General features: G+C 42.8%; 1 protein-coding gene across 4 annotated transcripts in view; it reads right to left on the reverse strand.

The window, feature by feature from the left end:
- Positions 1-23,250, reverse strand: part of palm2akap2 (PALM2 and AKAP2 fusion) — a 177,212-nt gene that overhangs the window by 14,067 nt on the left and 139,895 nt on the right. For all 4 annotated transcript variants that reach the window (XM_084324584.1, XM_084324585.1, XM_084324587.1 and 1 more), the window contains 5 exons: positions 6,970-7,191; positions 6,279-6,638; positions 5,497-5,595; positions 5,232-5,327; positions 1,022-2,519 (listed from right to left, as the gene is read on the reverse strand). In XM_084324584.1, coding sequence (XP_084180710.1) covers positions 1,022-2,519; positions 5,232-5,327; positions 5,497-5,595; positions 6,279-6,638; positions 6,970-7,191 — 2,275 coding nt within the window. The remainder of the gene's footprint in view (positions 1-1,021; positions 2,520-5,231; positions 5,328-5,496; positions 5,596-6,278; positions 6,639-6,969; positions 7,192-23,250) is intronic.

The following is a 23,250-nucleotide window of genomic DNA, read 5'->3' on the forward strand; positions in this document are numbered from 1 at the left end:
TAATGGGTATGCTGGTACACTTAAGTTGGCTGACGTAAGGCATATTTATGCTAGGGTGCTCAACACTTTAGGCAATCCATAACAAAACACCCCAAGCTCCCACCTGTTTGTTTATGTGCTCTGACGATCTTTCCCCTTGTCCCCTCCATGTGTTTATGTCTACAGCCAGAACCACAGTGGAACCACGAGTAGTAAATCCATGACAAGGTTCATCAAATCACACTGTGTGACAATATAGGCCAGTGTCATAACCAGAGACATCGGAAGATGTCTACATTCAAATACATGAAATGAAAGCATGGCGCAGTGCCCTAGCATAAATCAGCCTAGTACGTGTTAGAGTATGTGATAATTATATATTATTATCATGGACGTGAGCGTGGGTTCAGTGTGTGAGACACAGATAGCTATGATATCATATCATATCATAGCTGCTTCATTACCAAACCCAAGGACCTTCTATGTGAATGATTCTGTGGCGGCCGTGTTGAACATTTCTTTGAGTTGAGTCTCACGCATTGTTCATACAGGACACTTCCGTGACAACATTATTGGAATTGATCTTATTTAAGGTATTTGATCTTATCTAAGGTGTTTTATATTCTGCTTTACCGAAGGAAACAACCACAATAATAATAGTAACTAACTAGGAAGTTCCCTTTTGAGAAATTGTCTACCAGTGACCCTAAGGTGAAGGGTAAAGATAACGGCTAACCTGTTGCTGTTCTGGCTGTGAGTCTGGTCGGCAGGCTGTTACTGACCTGGTGCTGTTCTGGCTGTGAGTGTGAGTCTGGTCGGCAGGCTGTTACTGACCTGGTGCTGTTCTGGCTGTGAGTGTGAGTCTGGTCGGCAGGCTGTTACTGACCTGGTGCTGTTCTGGCTGTGAGTGTGAGTCTGGTCGGCAGGCTGTTACTGACCTGGTGCTGTTCTGGCTGTGAGTGTGAGTCTGGTCGGCAGGCTGTTACTGACCTGGTGCTGTTCTGGCTGTGAGTGTGAGTCTGGTCGGCAGGCTGTTACTGACCTGGTGCTGTTCTGGCTGTGAGTGTGAGTCTGGTCGGCAGGCTGTTACTCTTCATCTTATCCACGGTGGAGATGGTGGTTGGCCTGGCGGCTGTCCTCGCGGAGCCGTGGCTGTTGCCGGACGGGTTGCCGGGGCGGACGGTGACGACGGGTTGCGACTCCCTCTGTTTCTTCAGATCCTCCTCCCTCTGCTGCGCCGCGCGGATCTCCTCCTCGATCATGGACAGAGTCCGCTGTTTCCTGGAGCGCAGGCGGAAGGGGCCGCTGGCCGGTTCCGCCTCAGGCGCCGTCGCCGCAGTGCTGCGCAGCTCGGCCGCCTCTGAGTACTTGCTGAAGTAGCTGAACTCTGAGCGCTCGGGGCTGGGGGGGGAGGGGGCACGGTAGACCGGGGTCGGCCTGGGAACGGGGGCCGAGGCCGGGGCGGGGTCCGGAGCCGGCGCAGAGGCCGGGGTCGCCGCGGCGAGGGCCCTGGCGTAGGACGACTGGACCAGGATCCTGGGGCCTCCGCCTCTGGGTCTCTGAGGGGGCGAGACGGGCTGGGAGCGGGGAGGAGAAGGCGGGTGGAGCTGGGACGGGGACCGCTGCTCGAGCGGAGGCTGTGAAGATCTCTCCGGGGAAGCGACCGCTACCCCCGCCTGAGTGTCTGACCGAGGTGGGGGCAGGGAGGGAGCCGGGCTGGTGGACGGCGGGGAGTAGAGAGGCGGGCCGGGGCTAGAAGACACAGGAGAGGAGGAGGGTGGAGCGGGACTGCTGGACAGAGGCGAGAGCTGGGCGGAGTCTGTCGCTGCCGGGCTGGTAGGCTGAGGGCTGGAGGACGAGGACAGCAGGGCTCTGAGCTGAGGAGAGGGAGGAGACAAGGCGGGGAGAGCAGGCGTCCACTCCTCTCCATTCTCGGCTGCCAGGGCGTTCTGGATGGCGCTCTGAACCAGCATGCCGGCGTGGTACTCCAGCTCCTCTTCCGTCGGACCCCCGCCGACCTGCCCGTTGACCGGGGTGGTGGACTGGGGGGTGGGGGGCGACACGGGCGTGAGAGCCAGCGGGGTGGGCGGCAGCGAGGCGCCGCTGTCGGAGACGCTGTCCAAACTGAACACGGTGGTGTCCTGCGAGCGGAGGGACAGCTCGTCCAATCCGGAGTCGGACTCCTCGGGGGGGTAGGTGACGCTGACATGCGATTGGCTCCTTTCTTCCTCCTCGTCGGGGAAGATCGTCATGACGGCGCGCGCGCACATGAAATCGCCTCCGATCCCCTCGTCCGACCAGGTCACGTGACTCTCGCCGGTTTCCGCTGTGATGTCAGCAGGGCCTTGGTCGCCCCGGGGTACGGCTCTAGAAAAGGGCTTGGCAGAGTAGATCTGAGGAGCCACGTCTCTCTTGGCAACGCCCCCTTGTAGGAACTGCTTCCGGGCTGACGTGAAGTCGATCTGCTCCTCCATGATGTCCTCCTTCCTGGTCAACTCGGGGTCAAAGCTCACCACTGTGGGAGGTCCTGATACCTGTGGCTGGAATGAGAGATAAGAAAGAAGAAAGGAGAGAAAGAAGACAAGATAGATGACAACATGTGTTTATTTCATGTTTATTTAACTTTAAATTTCAAGCTTGCTCAATTACAAATGAGTATTTTCTGTTTCAACAAAATCTCACTTGTGTAACACAAGTATTATTCAGTTAAATAATCCTACCCTCTCTGCTGTTTGTCATCAAAATGATTCCCACACAGAGAAAGCTGGTATTTAACAGAAAAACCTGTCTGGATGGGCAATCAGCTAAACAAAAGCATGCACAATGGCCACACCTCCAGTCTCTGTGAAGTGAAACTACTTTTGCTTTTAAGATTTACACAATTCCTAGTTATATATATTTGATTTGTAGTGCGCTTTATAGTTGTGGAGCAAATCTCAAAGCGCTACATTTTAAAAGAACATAAAAACTAGCAAAAGTAAAAGAAGAAAGAATATAAAATAAGCAAGACTAAAGCTAGTAAGGTGTAAAAAGAACACTAAAACTAGTAAGAGTAAAAAACATAAAAATAAGAAGGGCTAAAACTGGTAAAAGAACATAAAATATGTGGAGCTAAAACTAGATAGAAATCAACAAAAGGCTCTATTAAAAGATGAGTTTTGAGGCCCTTCTTAAAAGCATCCACAGTCTGTGGTGCTCTCAGGTGGTCAGGGAGAGCATTCCACAGACTGGGATGGGCAATCAGCAAAACAAAAGCATGCATACAATGCTTACACAATTCCTAGTTACACACTTCAAAATGATGTACACAAGTATTATTCAGTTAATGATCCTACCCTCTCTGCTGTTTTGTCATCAAAATGATTCCCATACAGAAAAAGCTGGTATTTAACAGAAGAACCTGTCTGGATAATAATAATAATAATAATTAATAATATATTTGATTTGTAGTGCGCTTTATAGTTGTGGAGCAAATCTCAAAGCACTACATTTTAAAAGAACATAAAAACTAGCAAAAGTAAAAGAAGAAAGAATATAAAATAAGCAAGACTAAATCTAGTAAGGTGTAAAAAGAACACTAAAACTCGTAAAAGAGTAAAAAACATAAAAATAAGAAGGGCTAAAACTGGTAAAAGAACATAAAATGTGTGGAGCTAAAACTAAATAGAAATCAACAAAAGGCTATTAAAAGATGAGTTTTGAGGCCCTTCTTAAAAGCACATCAATGTGGAACGCCCTACCCAAAGCTGTAAAGGAATGTGAATCACTACCCACTTTCAAAACCACTCTCAAGGAACACCTACGGGAGACTGCAATTCGAAACTGGCCCCTGTAAATGTCCTAACCCAACCCCCTCCAATTTACAGTAATTTACCTAGTATGGTTGTCAATATTCCAATGTACAGTTTTGCTTGTTTGTACAGTGTTTCCCCCCCCCCCAACCCCCTCCAATGTAAATTACCTAGTATGGTTGTCAATATCCCAATGTACAGTTTTGCTTGTACAGTTGTACAGTGTTCCCCCCCCAACCCCTCCCTACCCACCACCCCCCCCCCCCCCCCCCCCCCCACACAACCTCCTACAATGTACAGTTTTTACGTCAAATGTATATACTCCCTTTTCTGGACTCTTTGTATCACAAACAGTACTGTATTTGCAAATCTGGTATGTCATAAATGTATAGATGTAGCAGTACTGTCTATCTGTATGTCATGTATGTCATATATGTCCTGATTAATTGAAAATGGGGGACCCTGATGTAAACAAGACGAAAGTCTTTCTCTGGTCTGCATCCCCTTAACAATTGTGTGTATTGAGCAGTACTGTATTGTACCTATTCTCCAATCTGTTAATAAAGTTTTCAATCAATCAGTCTGTGGTGCTCTCAGGTGGTCAGGGAGAGCATTCCACAGACTGCAATCAGCAAAACAAAAGCATGCATACTTTTTCTTTTAAGATTTACACAATTCCTAGTTACACACTTCAAAATGATGTACACAAGTATTATTCAGTTAAATGATCCTACCCTCTCTGCTGTTTTGTCATCAAAATGATTCCCACACAGAAAAAGCTGGTATTTAACAGAAAAACCTGTCTGGATAATAATAATATATTTGATTTGTAGTGCGCTTTATAGTTGTGGAGCAAATCTCAAAGCGCTACATTTTAAAAGAACATAAAAACTAGCAAAAGTAAAAGAAGAAATAATATAAAATAAGCAAGACTAAAGCTAGTAAGGTGTAAAAAGAACACTAAAACTAGTAAAAGAGTAAAAAACATAAAAACAAGAAGGGCTAAAACTGGTAAAAGAACATAAAATGTGTGGAGCTAAAACTAGATCGAAATCAACAAAAGGCTCTATTAAAAGATGAGTTTTGAGGCCCTTCTTAAAAGCATCCACAGTCTGTGGTGCTCTCAGGTGGTCAGGGAGAGCATTCCAAAGACTGGGATGGGCAATCAGCAAAACAAAAGCATGCATACAATGCTTACACAATTCCTAGTTACACACTTCAGTTAAATGATCCTACCCTCACACAGAGAAAGCTGGTATTTAACAGAAAAACCTGTCTGGATGGGCAATCAGCTAAACAAAAGCATGCACAATGGCCACACCTCCAGTCTCTGTCAGCTGAGTGAAACTACTTTTGCTTTTAAGATTTACACAATTCCTAGTTACACACTTCAAAATGATGTACACAACGTGTCTGTGTTTTCCCATACCTAAGGAATTGATGTTGCCTGTGTGTGTGTACCTGAGTGTATGGGTAGGTCTGTTTATGTTGCTTCCTCTCCTGGTACTTTCTATGGGACTCCAGCTGCTCTGGGTCAAGCTGGTCCTCCAGGGCAACCTACAATAAACCAATCAATCAATCAACCATTCAAACTATAGCCTATATACTGTATAATGTATGTATTTTACACATAGACACACACATAGAAAAGAGAAGAAAAGAAAGGAGAAGAAAAGACAAGAGAAGAGAGGAAAGGAGATGAGAGGAAAGGAGAGGAAGTAGTGACCTCCAGTGGGGGGTTCCACCAGCGCTGAGCGATCCCAGGGTTCTTCTTCACCGCCTGGCCTTTGATTAGCTCCTGACGCTCTCGCTCCAACTCCTGCACCTGGAGAGAGGAGTAGGGAGGAGAGAGAAGAGGAGAAGAGGTCCATATTAAACAATACAAAAAACAAGGACAACAACATAGATTAAAATACATAAAGGCATCAATTCCAATGTTTCCACAAACCAGAGGAGTACCTTGTATCGCTTTGTTTGACATCAGTAATGGCACCTATTATTCTGCTATTTGACTCTAATAGTCGACACATAACGATGGCATTAAACCGTCGAGATGGTAAAAAAAATTTATTAAGTAAAAATATATATATAATTAAAAACATATATACTCGTACACCTTACTGTAAATTGTACCTAAATTGTACCTCATCCCATTTCTGCTTTGCACTATATAGTACTGTACATTAGTACACTGCATAGTATTGTATATTATATGGTAACTCAGAACATTGTACATATGTCTATACCGAACACTGTGACCTCATTTTCTTCTTCTAAATTACATGCTATACTATGTTATTTGATACTATCTTGTCTAGCACAGTCTCTGGAGCGTAACAGTAAGAAGCATTTTGTATGAAAGTATTCTGTACTTCTGTATGACAACTATTAAAGAAACTTGAAACTATATATATATATATATTTTTTTATGGGCAGTTATGTTTCAATCCCTATATCCTATATTTAGAATAAAAAATTATAATAAAAAGAAACATGTATATTATTTACCTCTTCAGCGGGCCTTGTCCTCCTCACTCTGACCTCCTGCTCCTCCCCAGGAGTAAACAGTTTGGCCGGCCGTTTCTCCTCCTGAAATGCCCTCAGCTCAAACCGCGCCCCGCTGCGCCCTGACTCCTCCCCCAGCCCGTGGCCATTGGTCCTCAAGTTGGTCTCTTCCTGGTTGACGAACGTGGTTTGTTTCCACCCCTCCACGGCGACCAAAGGGTGACTGGCGGGAGGGGAGGCGGAGACATGCACAGAAGGGGAGGTTCCGTCAATGATGATTGGCTTGTATTCCAAAGGGGAGGAGTCTCCGTTGGTGGGCGTGTCCATGGCGGCATCCAAAACCTGGTCCAGGTAGCGAATTTCCTGAGGAGCGCGCACACACACAAATAATCATGATTGATATAAATCCATAGGTCTGACCATAAACACACATTGACCATAATGAAGACGAGCTTTGCTCTACACAGCTTGTACACAACACTGTACAAAGGAACAGGGTGGAGCTGCCCTTGGATGCTGATCTGGGTATGATCTGGGTATTTCTCCACCAATGGTAAATGTAAAAAAGAGGAGGAGGGGACTTCACCCCTAGTCAGCACTCAAGGTCAACCTCATCCCGGAGGACATGCAAGAAATACATAGATATGAGTGGTAGCACCGTGCTGTCGTTCCAGACTCAAAAGATCCTGCATACCTGGACCACCTCGCTGTCTAGGCTGTCCAGCTTCACCCCGACTCCATTGAGAGCATTGCCACTGGGACTGCCGAGGCAGCCATGTTGGATCTGCTGGCTCTCCAGCTCCATGGTCGCAGGCCCGTCAGTGATAACGCTGACTGACTCCTGGAAACTGACACTCTTCAGGGCTCGCTCTCTCGGCACAGGGTCAGTGTCATCCTCGGCTGCCCGCCACGCTTTCTGCAACAACAAAGAAACACAAAAACATTATATTTTCCAGGTCGACTCTCAGCAACCGAGGTGTCACGGTACAAAATCCTGTGTCACAAGGAAAGTCAGAATGTAGCCTCCAGTAGTACAGAAAGAAAAGACCATCTTTGTGCTTCATGAAGAGATCAACACTCACACACAAATCCCTGTCTGTCTGCATTGCAGTATTATAGGTCAGTCTAATCATACTGCAGTGTGATCATTGACTGTTCCCACCATTAGGTGGTGCCATTTCCCTTTGCTACTACTTCACTGCACAACAGCACATTAACCAATGCACTGCCACCCACAGTGCTTAGTTGTGATAGTGCTCTGTTATACTTGTAAGCATTTGTTCAAAGACTCAGTTTGTTCACTGTACAATGGCTGTATGCATCTGAGGTGTGTGTGTAGTCCAGGGAGAGCCAGAGTAAAAACGCACCAACATGCTGACAAACAGCTTTAAACGAGCAAGAGAGGAAGGAAATAAGGATGAATTTATACTGTTTACAAACGGTGCCAGGGATGATCACAGCTTTATGTATTCTCTACTCTGGACTAGTCAGCTATGAGCCTCTACTGGACTAGTCAGCTATGAGCCTCTACTGGACTAGTCAGCTATGAGCCTCTACTGGACTAGTCAGCTATAAGTCTCTACTCTGGACTAGTCAGCTATAAGTCTCTACTCTGGACTAGTCAGCTATGAGCCTCTACTGGACTAGTCAGCTATAAGTCTCTACTCTGGACTAGTCAGCTATGAGCCTCTACTGGACTAGTCAGATATGAGCCTCTACTGGACTAGTCAGCTATACGTCTCTACTGGACTAGTCAGCTATACGTCTCTACTGGACTAGTTCAGCTATAAGTCTCTACTCTGGACTAGTCAGATATGACTCATATCTGACTAGTCCAGAGTAGAGACTTATAGCTGAACTAGTCCAGTAGAGACGTATAGCTGACTAGTCCAGTAGAGACGTATAGCTGACTAGTCCAGTAGAGGCTCATATCTGACTAGTCCAGTAGAGGCTCATATCATATGAGCCTCTACTGGACTAGTCAGATATGAGCCTCTACTGGACTAGTCAGATATGAGCCTCTACTGGACTAGTCAGATATGAGCCTCTACTGGACTAGTCAGATATGAGCCTCTACTGGACTAGTCAGCTATAAGCCTCTACTGGACTAGTCAGATATGAGCCTCTACTGGACTAGTCAGCTATAAGCCTCTACTGGACTAGTCAGCTATGAGCCTCTACTGGACTAGTCAGCTATGAGCCTCTACTGGACTAGTCAGCTATGAGCCTCTACTGGACTAGTCAGCTATAAGCCTCTACTGGACTAGTCAGCTATAAGTCTCTACTGGACTAGTCAGCTATGAGCCTCTACTGGACTAGTCAGCTATGAGCCTCTACTGGACTAGTCAGCTATAAGCCTCTACTGGACTAGTCAGCTATAAGCCTCTACTGGACTAGTCAGCTATAAGCCTCTACTGGACTAGTTCAGCTATGAGCCTCTACTGGACTAGTCAGCTATGAGCCTCTACTGGACTAGTCAGCTATAAGTCTCTACTGGACTAGTTCAGCTATGAGCCTCTACTGGACTAGTCAGATATGAGCCTCTACTGGAATAGTTCAGCTATGAGCCTCTACTGGAATAGTTCAGCTATGAGCCTCTACTGGAATAGTTCAGCTATGAGCCTCTACTGGAATAGTTCAGCTATGAGCCTCTACTGGAATAGTTCAGCTATGAGCCTCTACTGGAATAGTTCAGCTATGAGCCACCTGCCACTCATGTAAAACAGGGTTTCTTTAAAAGTGCTATAGATTGGGCGGCTGGGTAGCGCAGCGGACTGCCACCCTCCCAGACCGACGGTAGGATGTAGAGTGCGCAACGACCAGGAAGGGGATTGGCAATTGGCATAACGACGAACATTGGGATGGGAGAAAAATGGAAAAAGGGGGAAAAAGATTTAAAAAAATTAAAAAAGTGCTATAGATTAATAGATAAATTCATTAATCAATATTTTTTGGGGGAAAGCAATACTTATATTTGCTGTCCATTGCATCGTGTATAAGAGTCATCTGCTAGCCAGAGATAAATCTGAATAGTCAGTGAATTATCACGTCTAAAGAATGCACTGACAACATTTTCCACAGCCACATGACGTCAAGAAGCCCATCTACACTGTGCTTGGAAAAGTGATTATGAAATCCTTTCAAATTCAGAGAATGTTTGCTTTAACCTGCAATGACTGTCCGACAGGTGGGGACCGCGGTTTATAATGTGGTCCATTACCCCTGGGAACAAGCCCCTCCAAACTACTAGGGCTGTCTTAACTACTCCGAAGCTTCGAAGCTTCGTTCGATGGGCATGGGATTTCGAATATGAAAATAAAATTCGAATATATATATATTAAAAATTTACATACAAAAAATAGAAAAAAAAAAGATTTATTTATAATAATAATTATTTTTTTGCTTGAATCTCAGCCCCGAAGCTTCGAATTCCAAAAAAAAAATTATTCGAAGGTCAGCCCTACAAACTACACCTACATTTAAGATCTCATTGGTAATTCAGGGTCTGGGCTCACTGGCATTTCTCGAGGGAAATCCTCATTACTCGAGCAATCACTGCTCTTTCAGAGAAGAAGGAGATGCTCGTGTGGAATAATGATTGAATGGTGATTGAACAATGCTTAGAATAGGATGGAATTGAACAGAGTACAATACAATGCAAAGCAAATACAATACAATATAATGCAAAACAAATACAATAGAATACAATAGAATACAATGGACACTGTCTTCTCTTTTGGCAAAATTGAATTAAACTGCCTCAAGAATAGTTCTAGCAAACTGAAAAATGAAATGAAATGAAAACTAGTCAAGCAGAGCAGAAGTACTGAGACTGACCACATTGCTGACAGATTAAATATCCTGTGGTTGTGGGTATAATGATCAGGGATACGTCCTCTTTCTCCAGGCATAATAGAGTATACAGAGTACCGACCTAATCATTGTTGACTTCTACAAGATGGCCACAGTACACCCACTTCCTCCTCAACATGCCCACTTCCAGACCAGTTGTTAGCAGGGGCGTTTTTAGGGTTAGAAAACATTGGGGGCTTCAGCCCGGGGGGGGTGGAGGGGGGCTCCCCCCCCCCCTTTTTTTTGTTTATTTTTTTTTAAACACAGAAATACGCAATTTTAGAGTAATTAGAGATGAATACTGAAGAACTCGAATCATTAGAGGTTCTCAAAGTGAGGTCCATGTCCATGAGAGGGATCTGGGCAGTTCCCATAGAAAATTCAAAGTTAACAGGACCAAATCATCAGTTTCTTATTTATTTATTTAACCTTTATTTTGCCAGATAAAACATTGATCTGGTCCAAGAGGCCCCAACAGGAGTACAAATATACATATATACACATATATATACATATATATATATAATATATATACATATACTGTACATACATACACACATATACACCAATAACAAAATAAAAACAGTTAAGAATCATACACATAAGCAAATAAACAAACAAACAAACATTATGCACAGCCTATGTACAAAAGAAATAAACAGTTCATCTCTAGTCTTTACAGTTTTCTTCAATTGCATAAACACTCAAATCAAAAGTATTACACAATTATCAAAACCTTACACTCAAGGAGCAAAACGTAGGCCCAGATTTGCACCCCTATAAGCACAATGTCAGCCTCACACTTTTTGCAAAACAATACACACAGTGATTTGCAAAACACTAAACACACTTCCATTACATTAGACACAGAATGTCAAATTACCACACATATGAGCCAATTGGTTAAACACAGCCATCAGATGCACAAACACACCATTGCTTAATTGTAGATACACCAATCAGGTTTAAGCACTATAAAAATGCAGCAGGTGAGTTCACCTGTCTTCAACCAAAATGGAAAGAGAGTGAAGTACTGTACACAGAGAACGTGAAAATATACAATACATTCACCAAACACTACACAAGACAACCAATGATGCAGACTGATGAAAATATACATGTTCTCCCATTTTCCCAAATCAGTCAACATGTCAACATGGAGAATCACAACAAAAAATTATCTTGCCAGATCCATAGGCAAAGAGAAAATGTCTAGTATTTTCTGTACTCTATTTACATTTTAACCTGTACTGGATACAGTATTTTATGTTTGTCTGATATTTGCTGAGCTTACAGTGTTATGCACATAGTAGCATGAAAACTGGGACATGTTTTGTTGTGATTCTCCATGTTGAAATGTTGACTGATTTGGTTATATGGAGAGAACATTTATATTTTCATCAGTCTGCATCATTGATTTGGGTATATGGAGAGAAAATGTTTTTTTTAGCAGTCTGCATCATTGATTTGGGTATATGTAGATACATAAATTATATTTTCATCAGTCTACTCTACAGCATTGGTCTTGTGTAGTGTTTGGTGAATTTATTGTATATTTGCACATTCTCTGCGTACTTCACTTACAGTACTCTAATCACTGAGAAGTAGAATTGCTAAATGTGTTTTAGGTTAAGCACAGCAGTGTGTTTAACTGGTTCAAACAGAATTGAGTCATATGAAACGTGTGTTTCATATGGTAACAAAATGTAGTTTTTATAAATTAGTGTATGGTTTTGACAAGTGTTTAATTTAGCAAAGGATCTGAGGTGTTCTGATAATTGTGTGTGTGGTTGTGCTAATTGTGTGTTTTGAAACACCGGGCCCCGTTTTCAAAATCATGCTTAAGCAATCGAAAAAAAACTATTGTGTGTTTCATTATAATTATGTTTCAGTCTTCTCATAAAAAAAATATTCGATTTTTGGGTATTTTCCTGCCTTTGGTCCGCTTTGCATTCACATCTCAAATGAACCGTAGCAGGGTTCACTTGCAAGAGTGAATGAGCTTTCACACCACCCCAAACCAACCGGACTATCCGAGGAAATGAACCAGGGTTCGATTAAAGCTTATTATAGTTTATCACAGTATCATGAGCATGTCTTTGTCAGTGGACACTGGACATGGGTATGGATGGCTCCAGGTGCTGCTGTGTTAAAGTGCACATCTTCAAGTCCACAAATCGGTGAATGAAAGAATGATAGGATCAAATGAAAACTACTTACTAAAAATGGATTAAAAGTACTAAAAACCAACAAAAAATACCAAACACTAACAAACATTCAGCACAGTCAATGGGGATGCTGAGATAAAAAAAAAAAAAAAAAAAAGTAAAAAGTAAAAAAAAAAAAATTAAACAATTTTTTTTTTTTTTTTTTTTTAAGGTCCGGGGCTAGGAGAAAAACATCCGGGGCTAAAGCCCCGGAAGCCCAGGGCTAACGACGCCACTGGTTGTTAGTAGGGTCCTTTATACACTGGCAGTTCCGTCTGTATCTGGTGTGTGTTGTGTGTTTCAAACCATTTCCAATTAATTCAGTAATCCACCCCAAAAAGAGATGTTAGCTTCTTAATTTTTTACGCTCTATTTATTTCAGGATCTCAAATAAAACTATGCAGAAGGTTCATAATGGAGGCTGCCTAGTAACCGAAAGGTTGTTGGTATGTACCAACCTGCTTCCAAGATGGGTGTTGAAAACCAGCAACTATCAGCTAAATATAGTCACATAACACAGTGGTCACTTGCTTCTTGCAATACCTATATCACTGTGGTTGTATCTCTAAGACATGGACACGTCTACCTATATTTGCCCACATTCCAGACGTGAGGTTAGTTACGTGGTTCATTTAGACTGTTTGTGTCTGGGTCCTGGGTCATCGACAAACTCACTCTGTTGACTCTCTGTCTTCACTACATTCTATCTATTATACTCAAAAGAATAGAACATGGCGGGGTCACTGGGGTGTGTTTGCACACCAGAAGCATTTTCCCTTTTCCTGTGTGTGTGCGTGTGTGTGTGTGTGTGTGTGTGTGTGTGTGTGTGTGTGTGTGTGTGGGGGGGGGGGGGGGGGGGAGGGGGTTGTGGAGAGTTAATGATGTGGCTCTATTGAAAAGTCAATTTGATCACACCTCTGTGCTAAAACACACAGCCATTATGTGAGACACCCTCTTTCTCATTGGCTTTTTATCCTCCTCCCTTTCTTTCCCCTCAATCTCTCTTCTCTCTCCTCTCACTCTCCATCTTTACTGCCATCTTTCTTTCTTCTTCTCTCTCTCTCCTTCCCTCCTACTCATTCCCTCCTTCCATCTTTCTCTCACCCACTCCCCCTCTTCCTCTCTCTATCTTTCTCCCCTCACTCTGAATCCCCGTCTCTCCTTTTTGGCCCTTCTCCCTACTCTCTCTTTCTCTCTCTCAACTCACTTTATTTTTGTCCCTCTTTTACTTTCTCTCTCTTCCCCATCTCTCTCTTATTCCCTACATAGTTACAAAAATAAATGTAATTGAATTCACTCACTCACTCACTCACTCACTCACTCACTCACTCACTCACTCACTCACTCACAGTTGGCCACTCTGTCCCTAGTGGCAGCTCACAAACATTGCACTTTGACTGATATGTAGAGAATCTGCCTTCATGCTTCACATCTTTGTCCTTGTTTCTCCTTTCTGTGTGATGTGTCCCCTCCTTCCCTTCCTACCCTCCCCCCTCTTACCTTCCTGCCTTCCCCATCCTACCCTTCCTTCCCTCCCTTCCTCCCTCTCATCTCATCCTTCCTGAGTTAATGATATTATTATTATTTGTTTATTTTTTTTATTAGAAAAGGATCCCCATTAGCTGACGCCAAGACGTCAACTAGTCTTCCTGGGGTCCGAGACAACATTAAAACATTACAACATATACATTACAATTAAAACATAATACAATTAAAACATAGCAAGACATACCAACTGAGGAAACACAACATAGCAAGATGTACCAACCGAGGAAACACAACGTTATTAACACACAAACAAATTATATCTCTAAATATATACAAATCAAAGGTAACATATTGCATTACTCAACATTATCAATATTGGCTCACATGTAAGATTTAAATCTTTGAATTTTTTAAAGCTTGCTACACCTCTTATGTCACATATCGCTGCTGTCGGGCCAAAAGCTCATAACTCCATTTTTTTTTATTTTTTTTTTATTATATAAATCAACTCCGTAGATCATCCTCCATATGTGTGTGTGGGTTTTACAAAGTTTAAACAATGGGAAAGCATTAAACCGATCATCTGTCTAAACCTCCTAACTCTATTCACCCTCAAATCTGTGTTAGTTTTTTTCATCTGCTGAAAAGTTGGGTTTTTGGAGTTATGAGGTTTTGTCCCGACAGCAGCGATATGTCACTTGGAAGATAATTCCATGCCCTGATAGCCCTATATAAAACTGTTCTTTGCATACTGTTAGTGTTTGCATGGGGTAGAATAATCTGCCTTCTACTTGCCCCTCTGGTAAAATGAATGTGCACATTTGAGCTGTAAATTATTTTATCCGTGATATATTTAGGACTGTGGGTTGTGATGACTTTATGAAAACAAATTAATTCGTTTTTCTCAACACTCCGCCAACTAAGACGTTCATGCATTTGAACAACACTAGTCCTATATGAACAACCAAGAACGAGTCTTGCTGCCTTATTTTGTACCACTTGTAACCTATTTAGCAACTGTTTTGAAGCAGAAGCCCACACTACAGAACAGTAATCCAAGTGGCACAAAACCAAAGCACAAACAATCTGATTAAACAATGCAAATGGAAGGAATGGTGCACATTTCCTGGCAGTAGCAACAGCTCTACCCATTTTAAAAACAGTTTTGTTAGAGATCATGTGAAGACTGTCACACATCACAGCCACCCTGCTCTCATCTCTCTCACTCACTCACTCACTCACTCACTCACTCACTCACTCACTCACTCACTCACTCACTCACGCACGCACGCACGCACGCCCACGCACGCACGCACGCACACACACCTCATATATCCGCCCTGCCCTCTTCACAACATTCCCAACCCTGCAGTCCCGCCACCCCCACCCAACCATAAACACAGTAACACACAACTTTGACCTTCTAACCGCCAATCAACACTTGGCATGGATGGGATTCTCCTGTCTGTCTGTTCGTCTACCTGCTTGACCCACAGTGTGTGTGTGCATGCATGTGTGTGTGTTTAGCAGGACAGTAGGGAGAGCGAGGATATCCTGTTACTGCCCAAGGAATGTCTCATATAATGCAATGTTAGTCAGATACACACGCACGCACACACACACACACATGTGCGCGCATGCATGCACGCAACACATAATGTGTGTGCACACGCGCGTGCACACACACACACACACACACACACACACACACACACACACACAAGAAAAACACTGCTGCAGGATTGGAATGTCTCACTGACTCTCACATGCAATAGTCTGACACACACACACATGCATACATACAGACACAGGCACACACACACACATGCACAGGCACACTAAAAACACATTGCTGATTAAATGTTTCATGCAACGCTAGCCTAATAAAGACACACAAACATACACACGCTCACACGCTCACACGCTCACACACACACACACACACACACACACACACACACACACACACACACACAAGACAAACACTGCTGCAGGAATGTCTCATGCAGCGCTTCATACAGCGTCTGATAAACACAAAATTGTGTGCAAGCTAGAGTTCATCCATGTTTGTGTTCTTATGCATGTATGTGTATGTGTGTATGTCTGTATGTCCCCCCATTGAGTTTAGTTGACATTCCAGGCATAGCTGAGCTGTCCTCAAGGTCTGTCTGTTAATACTGGCCATGAGGAACACTGTACACTGTACACCCAGCAGGGCTCCCTAAGCCAACAACTATACTAGTGAAGACGCGGGTGAGAAGAGAGCAGGTTCTTGGGGCTGGTTCTCACTTAGGAAAAGGGCTCTTTTAGAGGTTAGGGGTTCAGGTTACGGTTAGATTAAGGTAAGGGAAACGCATTAAGGTAAGGCATGTCAAGGTGGGGTAAGATTAGGGTTAGGGAGCATTGTTTTAGCCGTGTTTCATTACATTTAGTCATTTAGCTGAACACTTTTATCCAAAGTGACTTACAGGTTCTGTACGACAAGTCATCAGGAAGGGTACAACTCTATCAGCTGAGTAACAATGTTCATCAAAGTGTTGCGTGTTACAGTGTAGCCTGTAGGTTAGTTTATTAGGACTGTGTATGACAGTAATGTTAGTTAGGGTTAGATCTTTTTTTCCTTTTTTATTTTTCATTATGTCAGATAATGAAATGTCAACCAAAATTACCCAGAACCTTTAGTCCCAGGAACTACATTTCACTGTACTTTTTTGTTCCTTCAGCCCACTGTTATCTGCCTTTCCACCGCGTTGTGTAAAGACCCGCAAAGAGTCGTCCAAATCAGTCCAGAGAAAACAGTCTCTTATTTGATCAGATCTTTGTGATCATAGTTATCTATCTAGGTCGTCCTCGGACGGGCCCTCCATCGGTGCTTCCAGTCATCCTGATCCTCCATGCATCCGGCTAGCTCGCCGGTACTTTCTGCTCCCGCATCTCTCCTGAGTACGTCCACGTACGTTAATGTGGGACGTCCTCGATGCCCATGTGTTGGCTCCCACAGCACAAGTTTGCTGGCTGGCAGCTCATGGTGTCTCTGGCAGTGACCTGCCAGCCTCATTCTCCTGACTGCCACTTTCTCACTCACCCTTAGTTAAATGAACAGACCAATGTTCTCTGTGTACTCTTTTGTCATATATTGGTCCTCGCATTGAACAGGAACGTGCAACAGACAAGTAGTATAGTAATACAAGCGTGTGTGTGTGTGTGTGTGTGTGTGAGTATAAGTATCAGCACAGCAGCACCACATACTCATACTTAACTCATTCTGCGCCAGTCACAAGAAAAGTTGGGTTAACTCGCCAACCGTTCAGCGCCAATCACGAGAAAACTCTGGTTTTAATTGTTATTTCTTTTATTAGCTATATCCATTCATTTTCATCCATCCAGCCTGATCTGAGCCATGCGGGCAGGGTTTAAATACTCAGGACTAGCGTTTACAACGATACATCTGCGATGCTGCCCCCCCCCTCCCGTCATATGCAATGCCGGACAATGTGGGACGGACCTCCATGAGCACTATTTGGAATGGCGATCAGATAATTGGATACTTTTTTTTTGCATTACATCAGAGACCAGAACAATGTCACGCGGTCGAAAAGGGCGCTCGTCTATTGGACACAACGGAGAGTGGAAATCCCTCCCCTTCAGGAAGTGAAATGCGTGAAATACACAAACTGCGTGAAGCGTGATAGTAGCAGAATTGATCCTTCGTTCGATTATAAGCCATTACCGCCATCCTCTCGCTAAACAACTTGTACACCTCGTTGTTTTTGTGAGTGCCCACAAGCAGCTGTTTTATTTGGTCTTCTGCCCATATGTCGATCAGGGCTTTCACTTCGCCCAAGTCTGTCCACGAGACATGTTTACACATTGTGCTTGTTTTGCAGTGAATGCGCGCCGCGGTAATAATAATAATAAGCTGTGTTTTTTTTCTTCCTTCGACCCAAGATGCACAGTTATATAGATAGATAGATAGATAGATAGATAGATAGATAGATAGATAGATAGATAGATAGATAGATAGATAGATAGATAGATAGATAGATAGTGTTGTTTTGCAGTGAATGCCGCGCGCGCGGTAATAATAATAATAATAATAAGCCGGGTGTTCCTTCGACCCAAGATGCACAGTTATATAGATAGATAGATAGATAGATAGATAGATAGATAGATAGATAGATAGATAGATAGATAGATAGATAGATAGATAGATAGATAGATAGATAGATAGATAGATAGATAGATAGATAGATAGATAGATAGTGTTGTTTTGCAGTGAATGCCGTGCGCGGTAATAATAATAATAATAATAATAATAATAAGCCGGGTGTTCCTTCTACCCAAGATGCACAGTTTATCAGGTGACTTCCTACGTTTGGTCCGCGTTTGGTCCGATGAAGCGAACCGAGACCTATGGTTTTTGGCGGACCAGAGTTCGCGTGTTTGGTCCGCGGACCGAGTTCGACGCGCATTCACACAAACCCGAAAAAGCGGACTATCGACTTCTGGTCCGATCATCAAAGAATCACCAAAACTATACTCATATTCAAAATGGTATAAAACGGAAATGTACGGATGAAAAAACAATCTGTTTTGTGCATGTTGACTGGAAGCAACTCACTGACAATCGACGGGTGTATTAGACCCATAGCTATAATATAAGATATATTTTAAGCACTCGCAGATTTCTCCCCATTTATTAAAGCAATGGCGTTCTAACGCCCCCTGGCACCCGACCCCGATTGAGTTAATACACTTATATTTATTAACGAGATATGTAAAGTATCCAATATATTTAAATGTATTTTATTTGCGGATGACACTAATCTTTTTTTTCTGGTGAGAATGTCCAGCAGCTTTTAGAGGTCATCACATCTGAAATGAAGAAATTGAAGGAATGGTTTGATAGAAACAAATTATCATTGAACTTGAGCAAAACTAAAATTATGTTGTTTGGAAACTGTAGATTGGATACTCAGGTACAAGTTAAAATAAATGATGTGATTATTGAAAGAGTTTATGAAAATAAATTCCTAGGTGTAATAATAGACCATAAAATCTGTTGGAAACCTCACATAAAACATGTCCAATCTAAACTCTCACGAAGCATTTCAGTCATGAGTAAAGTAAAGCACATTCTGGATAGAAAATCACTCTACATTCTCTACTGTTCACTAGTTTTACCATATTTAAATTACTGTGCTGAAGTCTGGGGAAACAATTATAAGTCTACACTACAACCACTTTTTATACTCCAAAAAAGGGCCATAAGGATAGTTCACATTGCAGGTTATCGTGATCACACTAACATATTGTTTTTGGAGTCAAAGACATTGAAGTTAAATGATCTTGTGGAATTTAAAACGGCACAATTAATGTATAAAGCAAAAAGTCATGCACTTCCAAGAAACATTCAAGAATTGTTCTTTGATAGGGAGGGGGGTTATAATCTGAGGGGAGAACACAATTTAAAGGTGCTAAACGTACGCACTACCATGAGAAAACACTGCATCTCGATATGTGGAGTGAAACTGTGGAACAGTCTAAATGTGGTGCTAAAGCAATGTCCAAACATGAGACAATTCAAACTGATGTATAAGGAAATTATGTTCACAAGGTACAGGGATGAGGAAGGGACTTGATATTCACGGGTGTTTACATTTTTATTTTGTTTTCTATTTTATTTTATTTTATACATATATAGTTTTTGTTTTGCATATATATATATATTTTTTTTTCTTTTATTTTTTATGTTTAAAATAGTACACTCATTTGAGTAGTGGAAAAGGGGTAGGATTAAATAAGTGTATACTTCTTCCTACTCCTTTTCGAACATGCAGATTGAGTTGTTTTGCTTTTTGTTATTGTTTGTTGTATTCATTGCATGTTCGAAATAAAGACTTCAAATCAAATCAAAATATAATTCTATATACAGTGAATACTCTGTGAATGTATGAATGAACATACATACCCAATCCTTGGCACATAGTCTGGTTCCATCTAACCCAACTAGCACAACACATCTAGGATTATATTGACAGCCCATCCGCTCTTGTATATATTTTGCCTAGTTTAAACTAGCTTCATTTTAGTTTTGTTTACTTTTTTTTTTTTACTCTTACTTAATTTATTGTATAGTACAATTGTGTAGTACAATCGTACAATTGTGTACTATACTATAATTATTGTGTAGCACACTTCTGGAGTCGCCATTTCACTGCACATTGTACTTGTATGATGGAGGAAACTGTTGTTGTGAATAATCACACGTGAGACATGACTCAAGTTCAGCAGCAGCCATCTTTAGTGACTAGTGTCTAGTCTAGACACTTCCATGTGACGTCATCCATATAATCTGGTGAATGATATGCTATCATGACAGACACCACAACTTATTTGTTGGTAGTTGTTCCTTTTGCAGTATTTGCCTTTGGCGCCTCTACCTGAAATGCGTGACATTGCAACCAGGGCCAGGTAAAGATAGCAATAATGAATTGTTTCATTTGAACGATCCAATATTGATTCTTAAAATCCAAAAAATCTTTAAAAAATCATTAAAATATTTTAAAATATGCTATTTTCCTCAGTGGATGTGTTCAGATTATTGCTGAACATTATTTCTAGTGGGCCTCTTAGAGCTCTGGTTTGCCTTGTGCCAAACTACTACAGAAACTCAGTTGACACTGGGCGGCTGGGTGGCGTAGCGGAGATTGTGCTTGTCACCAATGCAAGAGACTCCGGTCTCGACTCCCAGAGTCGGCATTGCCTGCGGCTTGGGCCAGTCGTCATACGATCTCAATTGGCAGAGGTAGCGGGTGGAAAGTCGATGGGTGGGGATTGGACGTTGTGGACAGCGACTCCTACAGGTCGGTTGGGTGACGCCTGTACAGCAGAGACAGGAAGTATCGGGGGCACTGAGAGTCCGCGCTGTCTGGTGAAAAGATGCGACAGGCTGCCTCCTCGTGTACCGGAGGGGACACGTGATGCAAGGCTTCTATCCTCACTACAGCCGACCAGTGGGAGGCATAGTCTAGCAATGTTCAAGGCAGGGAAGGGGAGAATTGAAGGGGAGAATTTGGGAGAAGGCGTTGCGAAAATGGGATGGGAGAAAAAGTGGATCAAAAAAAGAAACTCAGTTGACAAAATGTAATCTTTTGACAGAAATGGCTGGTGCTAAACCAGCGCAATCAAGAATCAAAATTGAATCAACATCAAATTGAATTGGATCAAATCGGGACAATCTGTGCCAATATATACCCAGCCCTAATGCAACAAGCTATGCGAGGACATGAGAAACACCCTCTGTGGCCCTTCGTCATGTGGGCTACGACTATGTAACACTTTGACTACTCATTACGTCACTTAATAATTTAGCCCCAAAATGTTATTTATGTAATTCTCTCCATATGTGTTCAATGCTGTTGTTCTCGTTACAGGGTTAAATAGGTCTATGATGTTATTTGTTATTCATATGATCTTCTACCAAAACAACATTTCAAAGATCCTTTTCACATCCTGTTTGTAGCAAAAGGAATTATTTGTTACCTAGGCGTTCGTTTCAAATGAAAGACGAATGCTTTTGGTCCTGTTTTATGTGGACGCAGGTCTGGTGAGCCCATGTGGATGCAGGTCTGGTGACCCATGTGGACGCAGGTCTGGTGACCCATGTGGACGCAGGTCTGGTGACCCATGTGGACGCGGGTCTGGTGACCCATGTGGACGCGGGTCTGGTGACCCATGTGGACGCAGGTCTGGTGACCCATGTGGACGCAGGTCTGGTGACCCATGTGGACGCAGGTCTGGTGACCCATGTGGACGCAGGTCTGGTGACCCATGTGGACGCAGGTCTGGTGACCCATGTGGACGCAAGTCTGGTGACCCATGTGGACGCAGGTCTGGTGACCCATGTGGACGCGGGTCTGGTGACCCATGTGGACGCGGGTCTGGTGAGCCCATGTGGACGCAGGTCTGGTGACCCATGTGGACGCGGGTCTGGTGACCCATGTGGACGCAGGTCTGGTGAGCCCATGTGGACGCAGGTCTGGTGACCCATGTGGACGCAGGTCTGGTGATCCATGTGGAGGCAGGTCTGGTGACCCATGTGGACGCGGCTGTGGAACAGTAATTGAAGGCCCAACCCTCGCCAGGGTTAAGCCCTGTTAACTTCTTTCATCATCTCCTCTGGCAGAAATGGGGAAGAGAGTGGAAAGCTAGACGATGACGCACCATAACCTCCTGAAGCGAATTAGAATTGAGCACGGGTGGGAAAGACACAAGAGTGTGAGATTGGGAGAAACATGTGACCGTGATCAGTACAACAACAACAACAGAGGTTACGTTGTTCACTGCGGCTCAGAAGGCGTCTAGACCCCATTAAAAACTAGACAAGTATGTTGTACTTGTGGCGAAGCGTACACAGTCGAAAACAAACACAGCGATGGGGATGTCCTTTGGGGAATGTAAAGCCATAACTGTGCAACAGATTTAAGCAGAGTCTCACAGGCAGTGTGGTAAAGCAATGCCGGACCCTGGGATGTTGCTGGGCCTGGTCTGTGCTGGTTATCTGGTGGTTTATTCTTAGGCTTATTTTAATTTTTATTCTTATTTGTGACTTTTGTTTTTGTCTACCTAAATGTTTACTGTTTACTGTGAGCTTAAGTATTTCTATTCTATTATATTCTAGAACAGACCTGGGCATTGTACGGCCCGCGGGCCGGATCCGGCCTGCGGGATAATTCTGACCGGCCCGCGAAAGATTACATGATAATAAAAAAAAAAAAATAAAAAAAAAAAAAAAATAATATTTTTTTTTTTTACTTTTTTTTTCCCGTGTCAACGTTCACACGCACAGTATACGCTTAGGAGACATGCTCAGAAGATGTTGGTTCTCTTTGGATCCACCTACATATGTGAACAGACATTCTCAGTCATGACGTTTACCAAGTCCAGGTACAGATCCTCTCTCACTGATGAACATCTGGCAGCTGTGCTTCGCATCTCCACCTCAGACATGCAACCTGACTTTGATGGACTTGTTAAAGCTCAACAGAGACTGGATTTCTCACACTGAATGAAAAAAAAAGAACTGAAGAACACTAAAATGTGGAAATATAACAAGTGAAATGGGACACTTGATATTTTTTTTTCTTTTTTTTGCACAGTTCTGAAAACATTAAATGTTTAATATAGGCATGTAAAGTAAAAAAAAGCTACAAAACTGGGACACTTTTCTTTACACAGTTCAGTGACATGTCTTGTTTATTTTTGCTATAAGATGATGTGATGTCTTTAGAAAGCTAAGAAAATCCTTGTTTCAATAGTATATGAAACTCAAAATGCCCTTTGTTATTAATGTTTCACATTTTGTTTATCATTTTGGAAATAAATTCTATTTGAATAAATTATATTTTTGAAAGCTAACCTCACCT

This window comes from Notolepis coatsorum (genome assembly GCF_963971535.1).
Source record: "Notolepis coatsorum genome assembly, chromosome: 11".
NCBI classification, from domain to species: Eukaryota; Metazoa; Chordata; class Actinopteri; order Aulopiformes; family Paralepididae; genus Notolepis; species Notolepis coatsorum.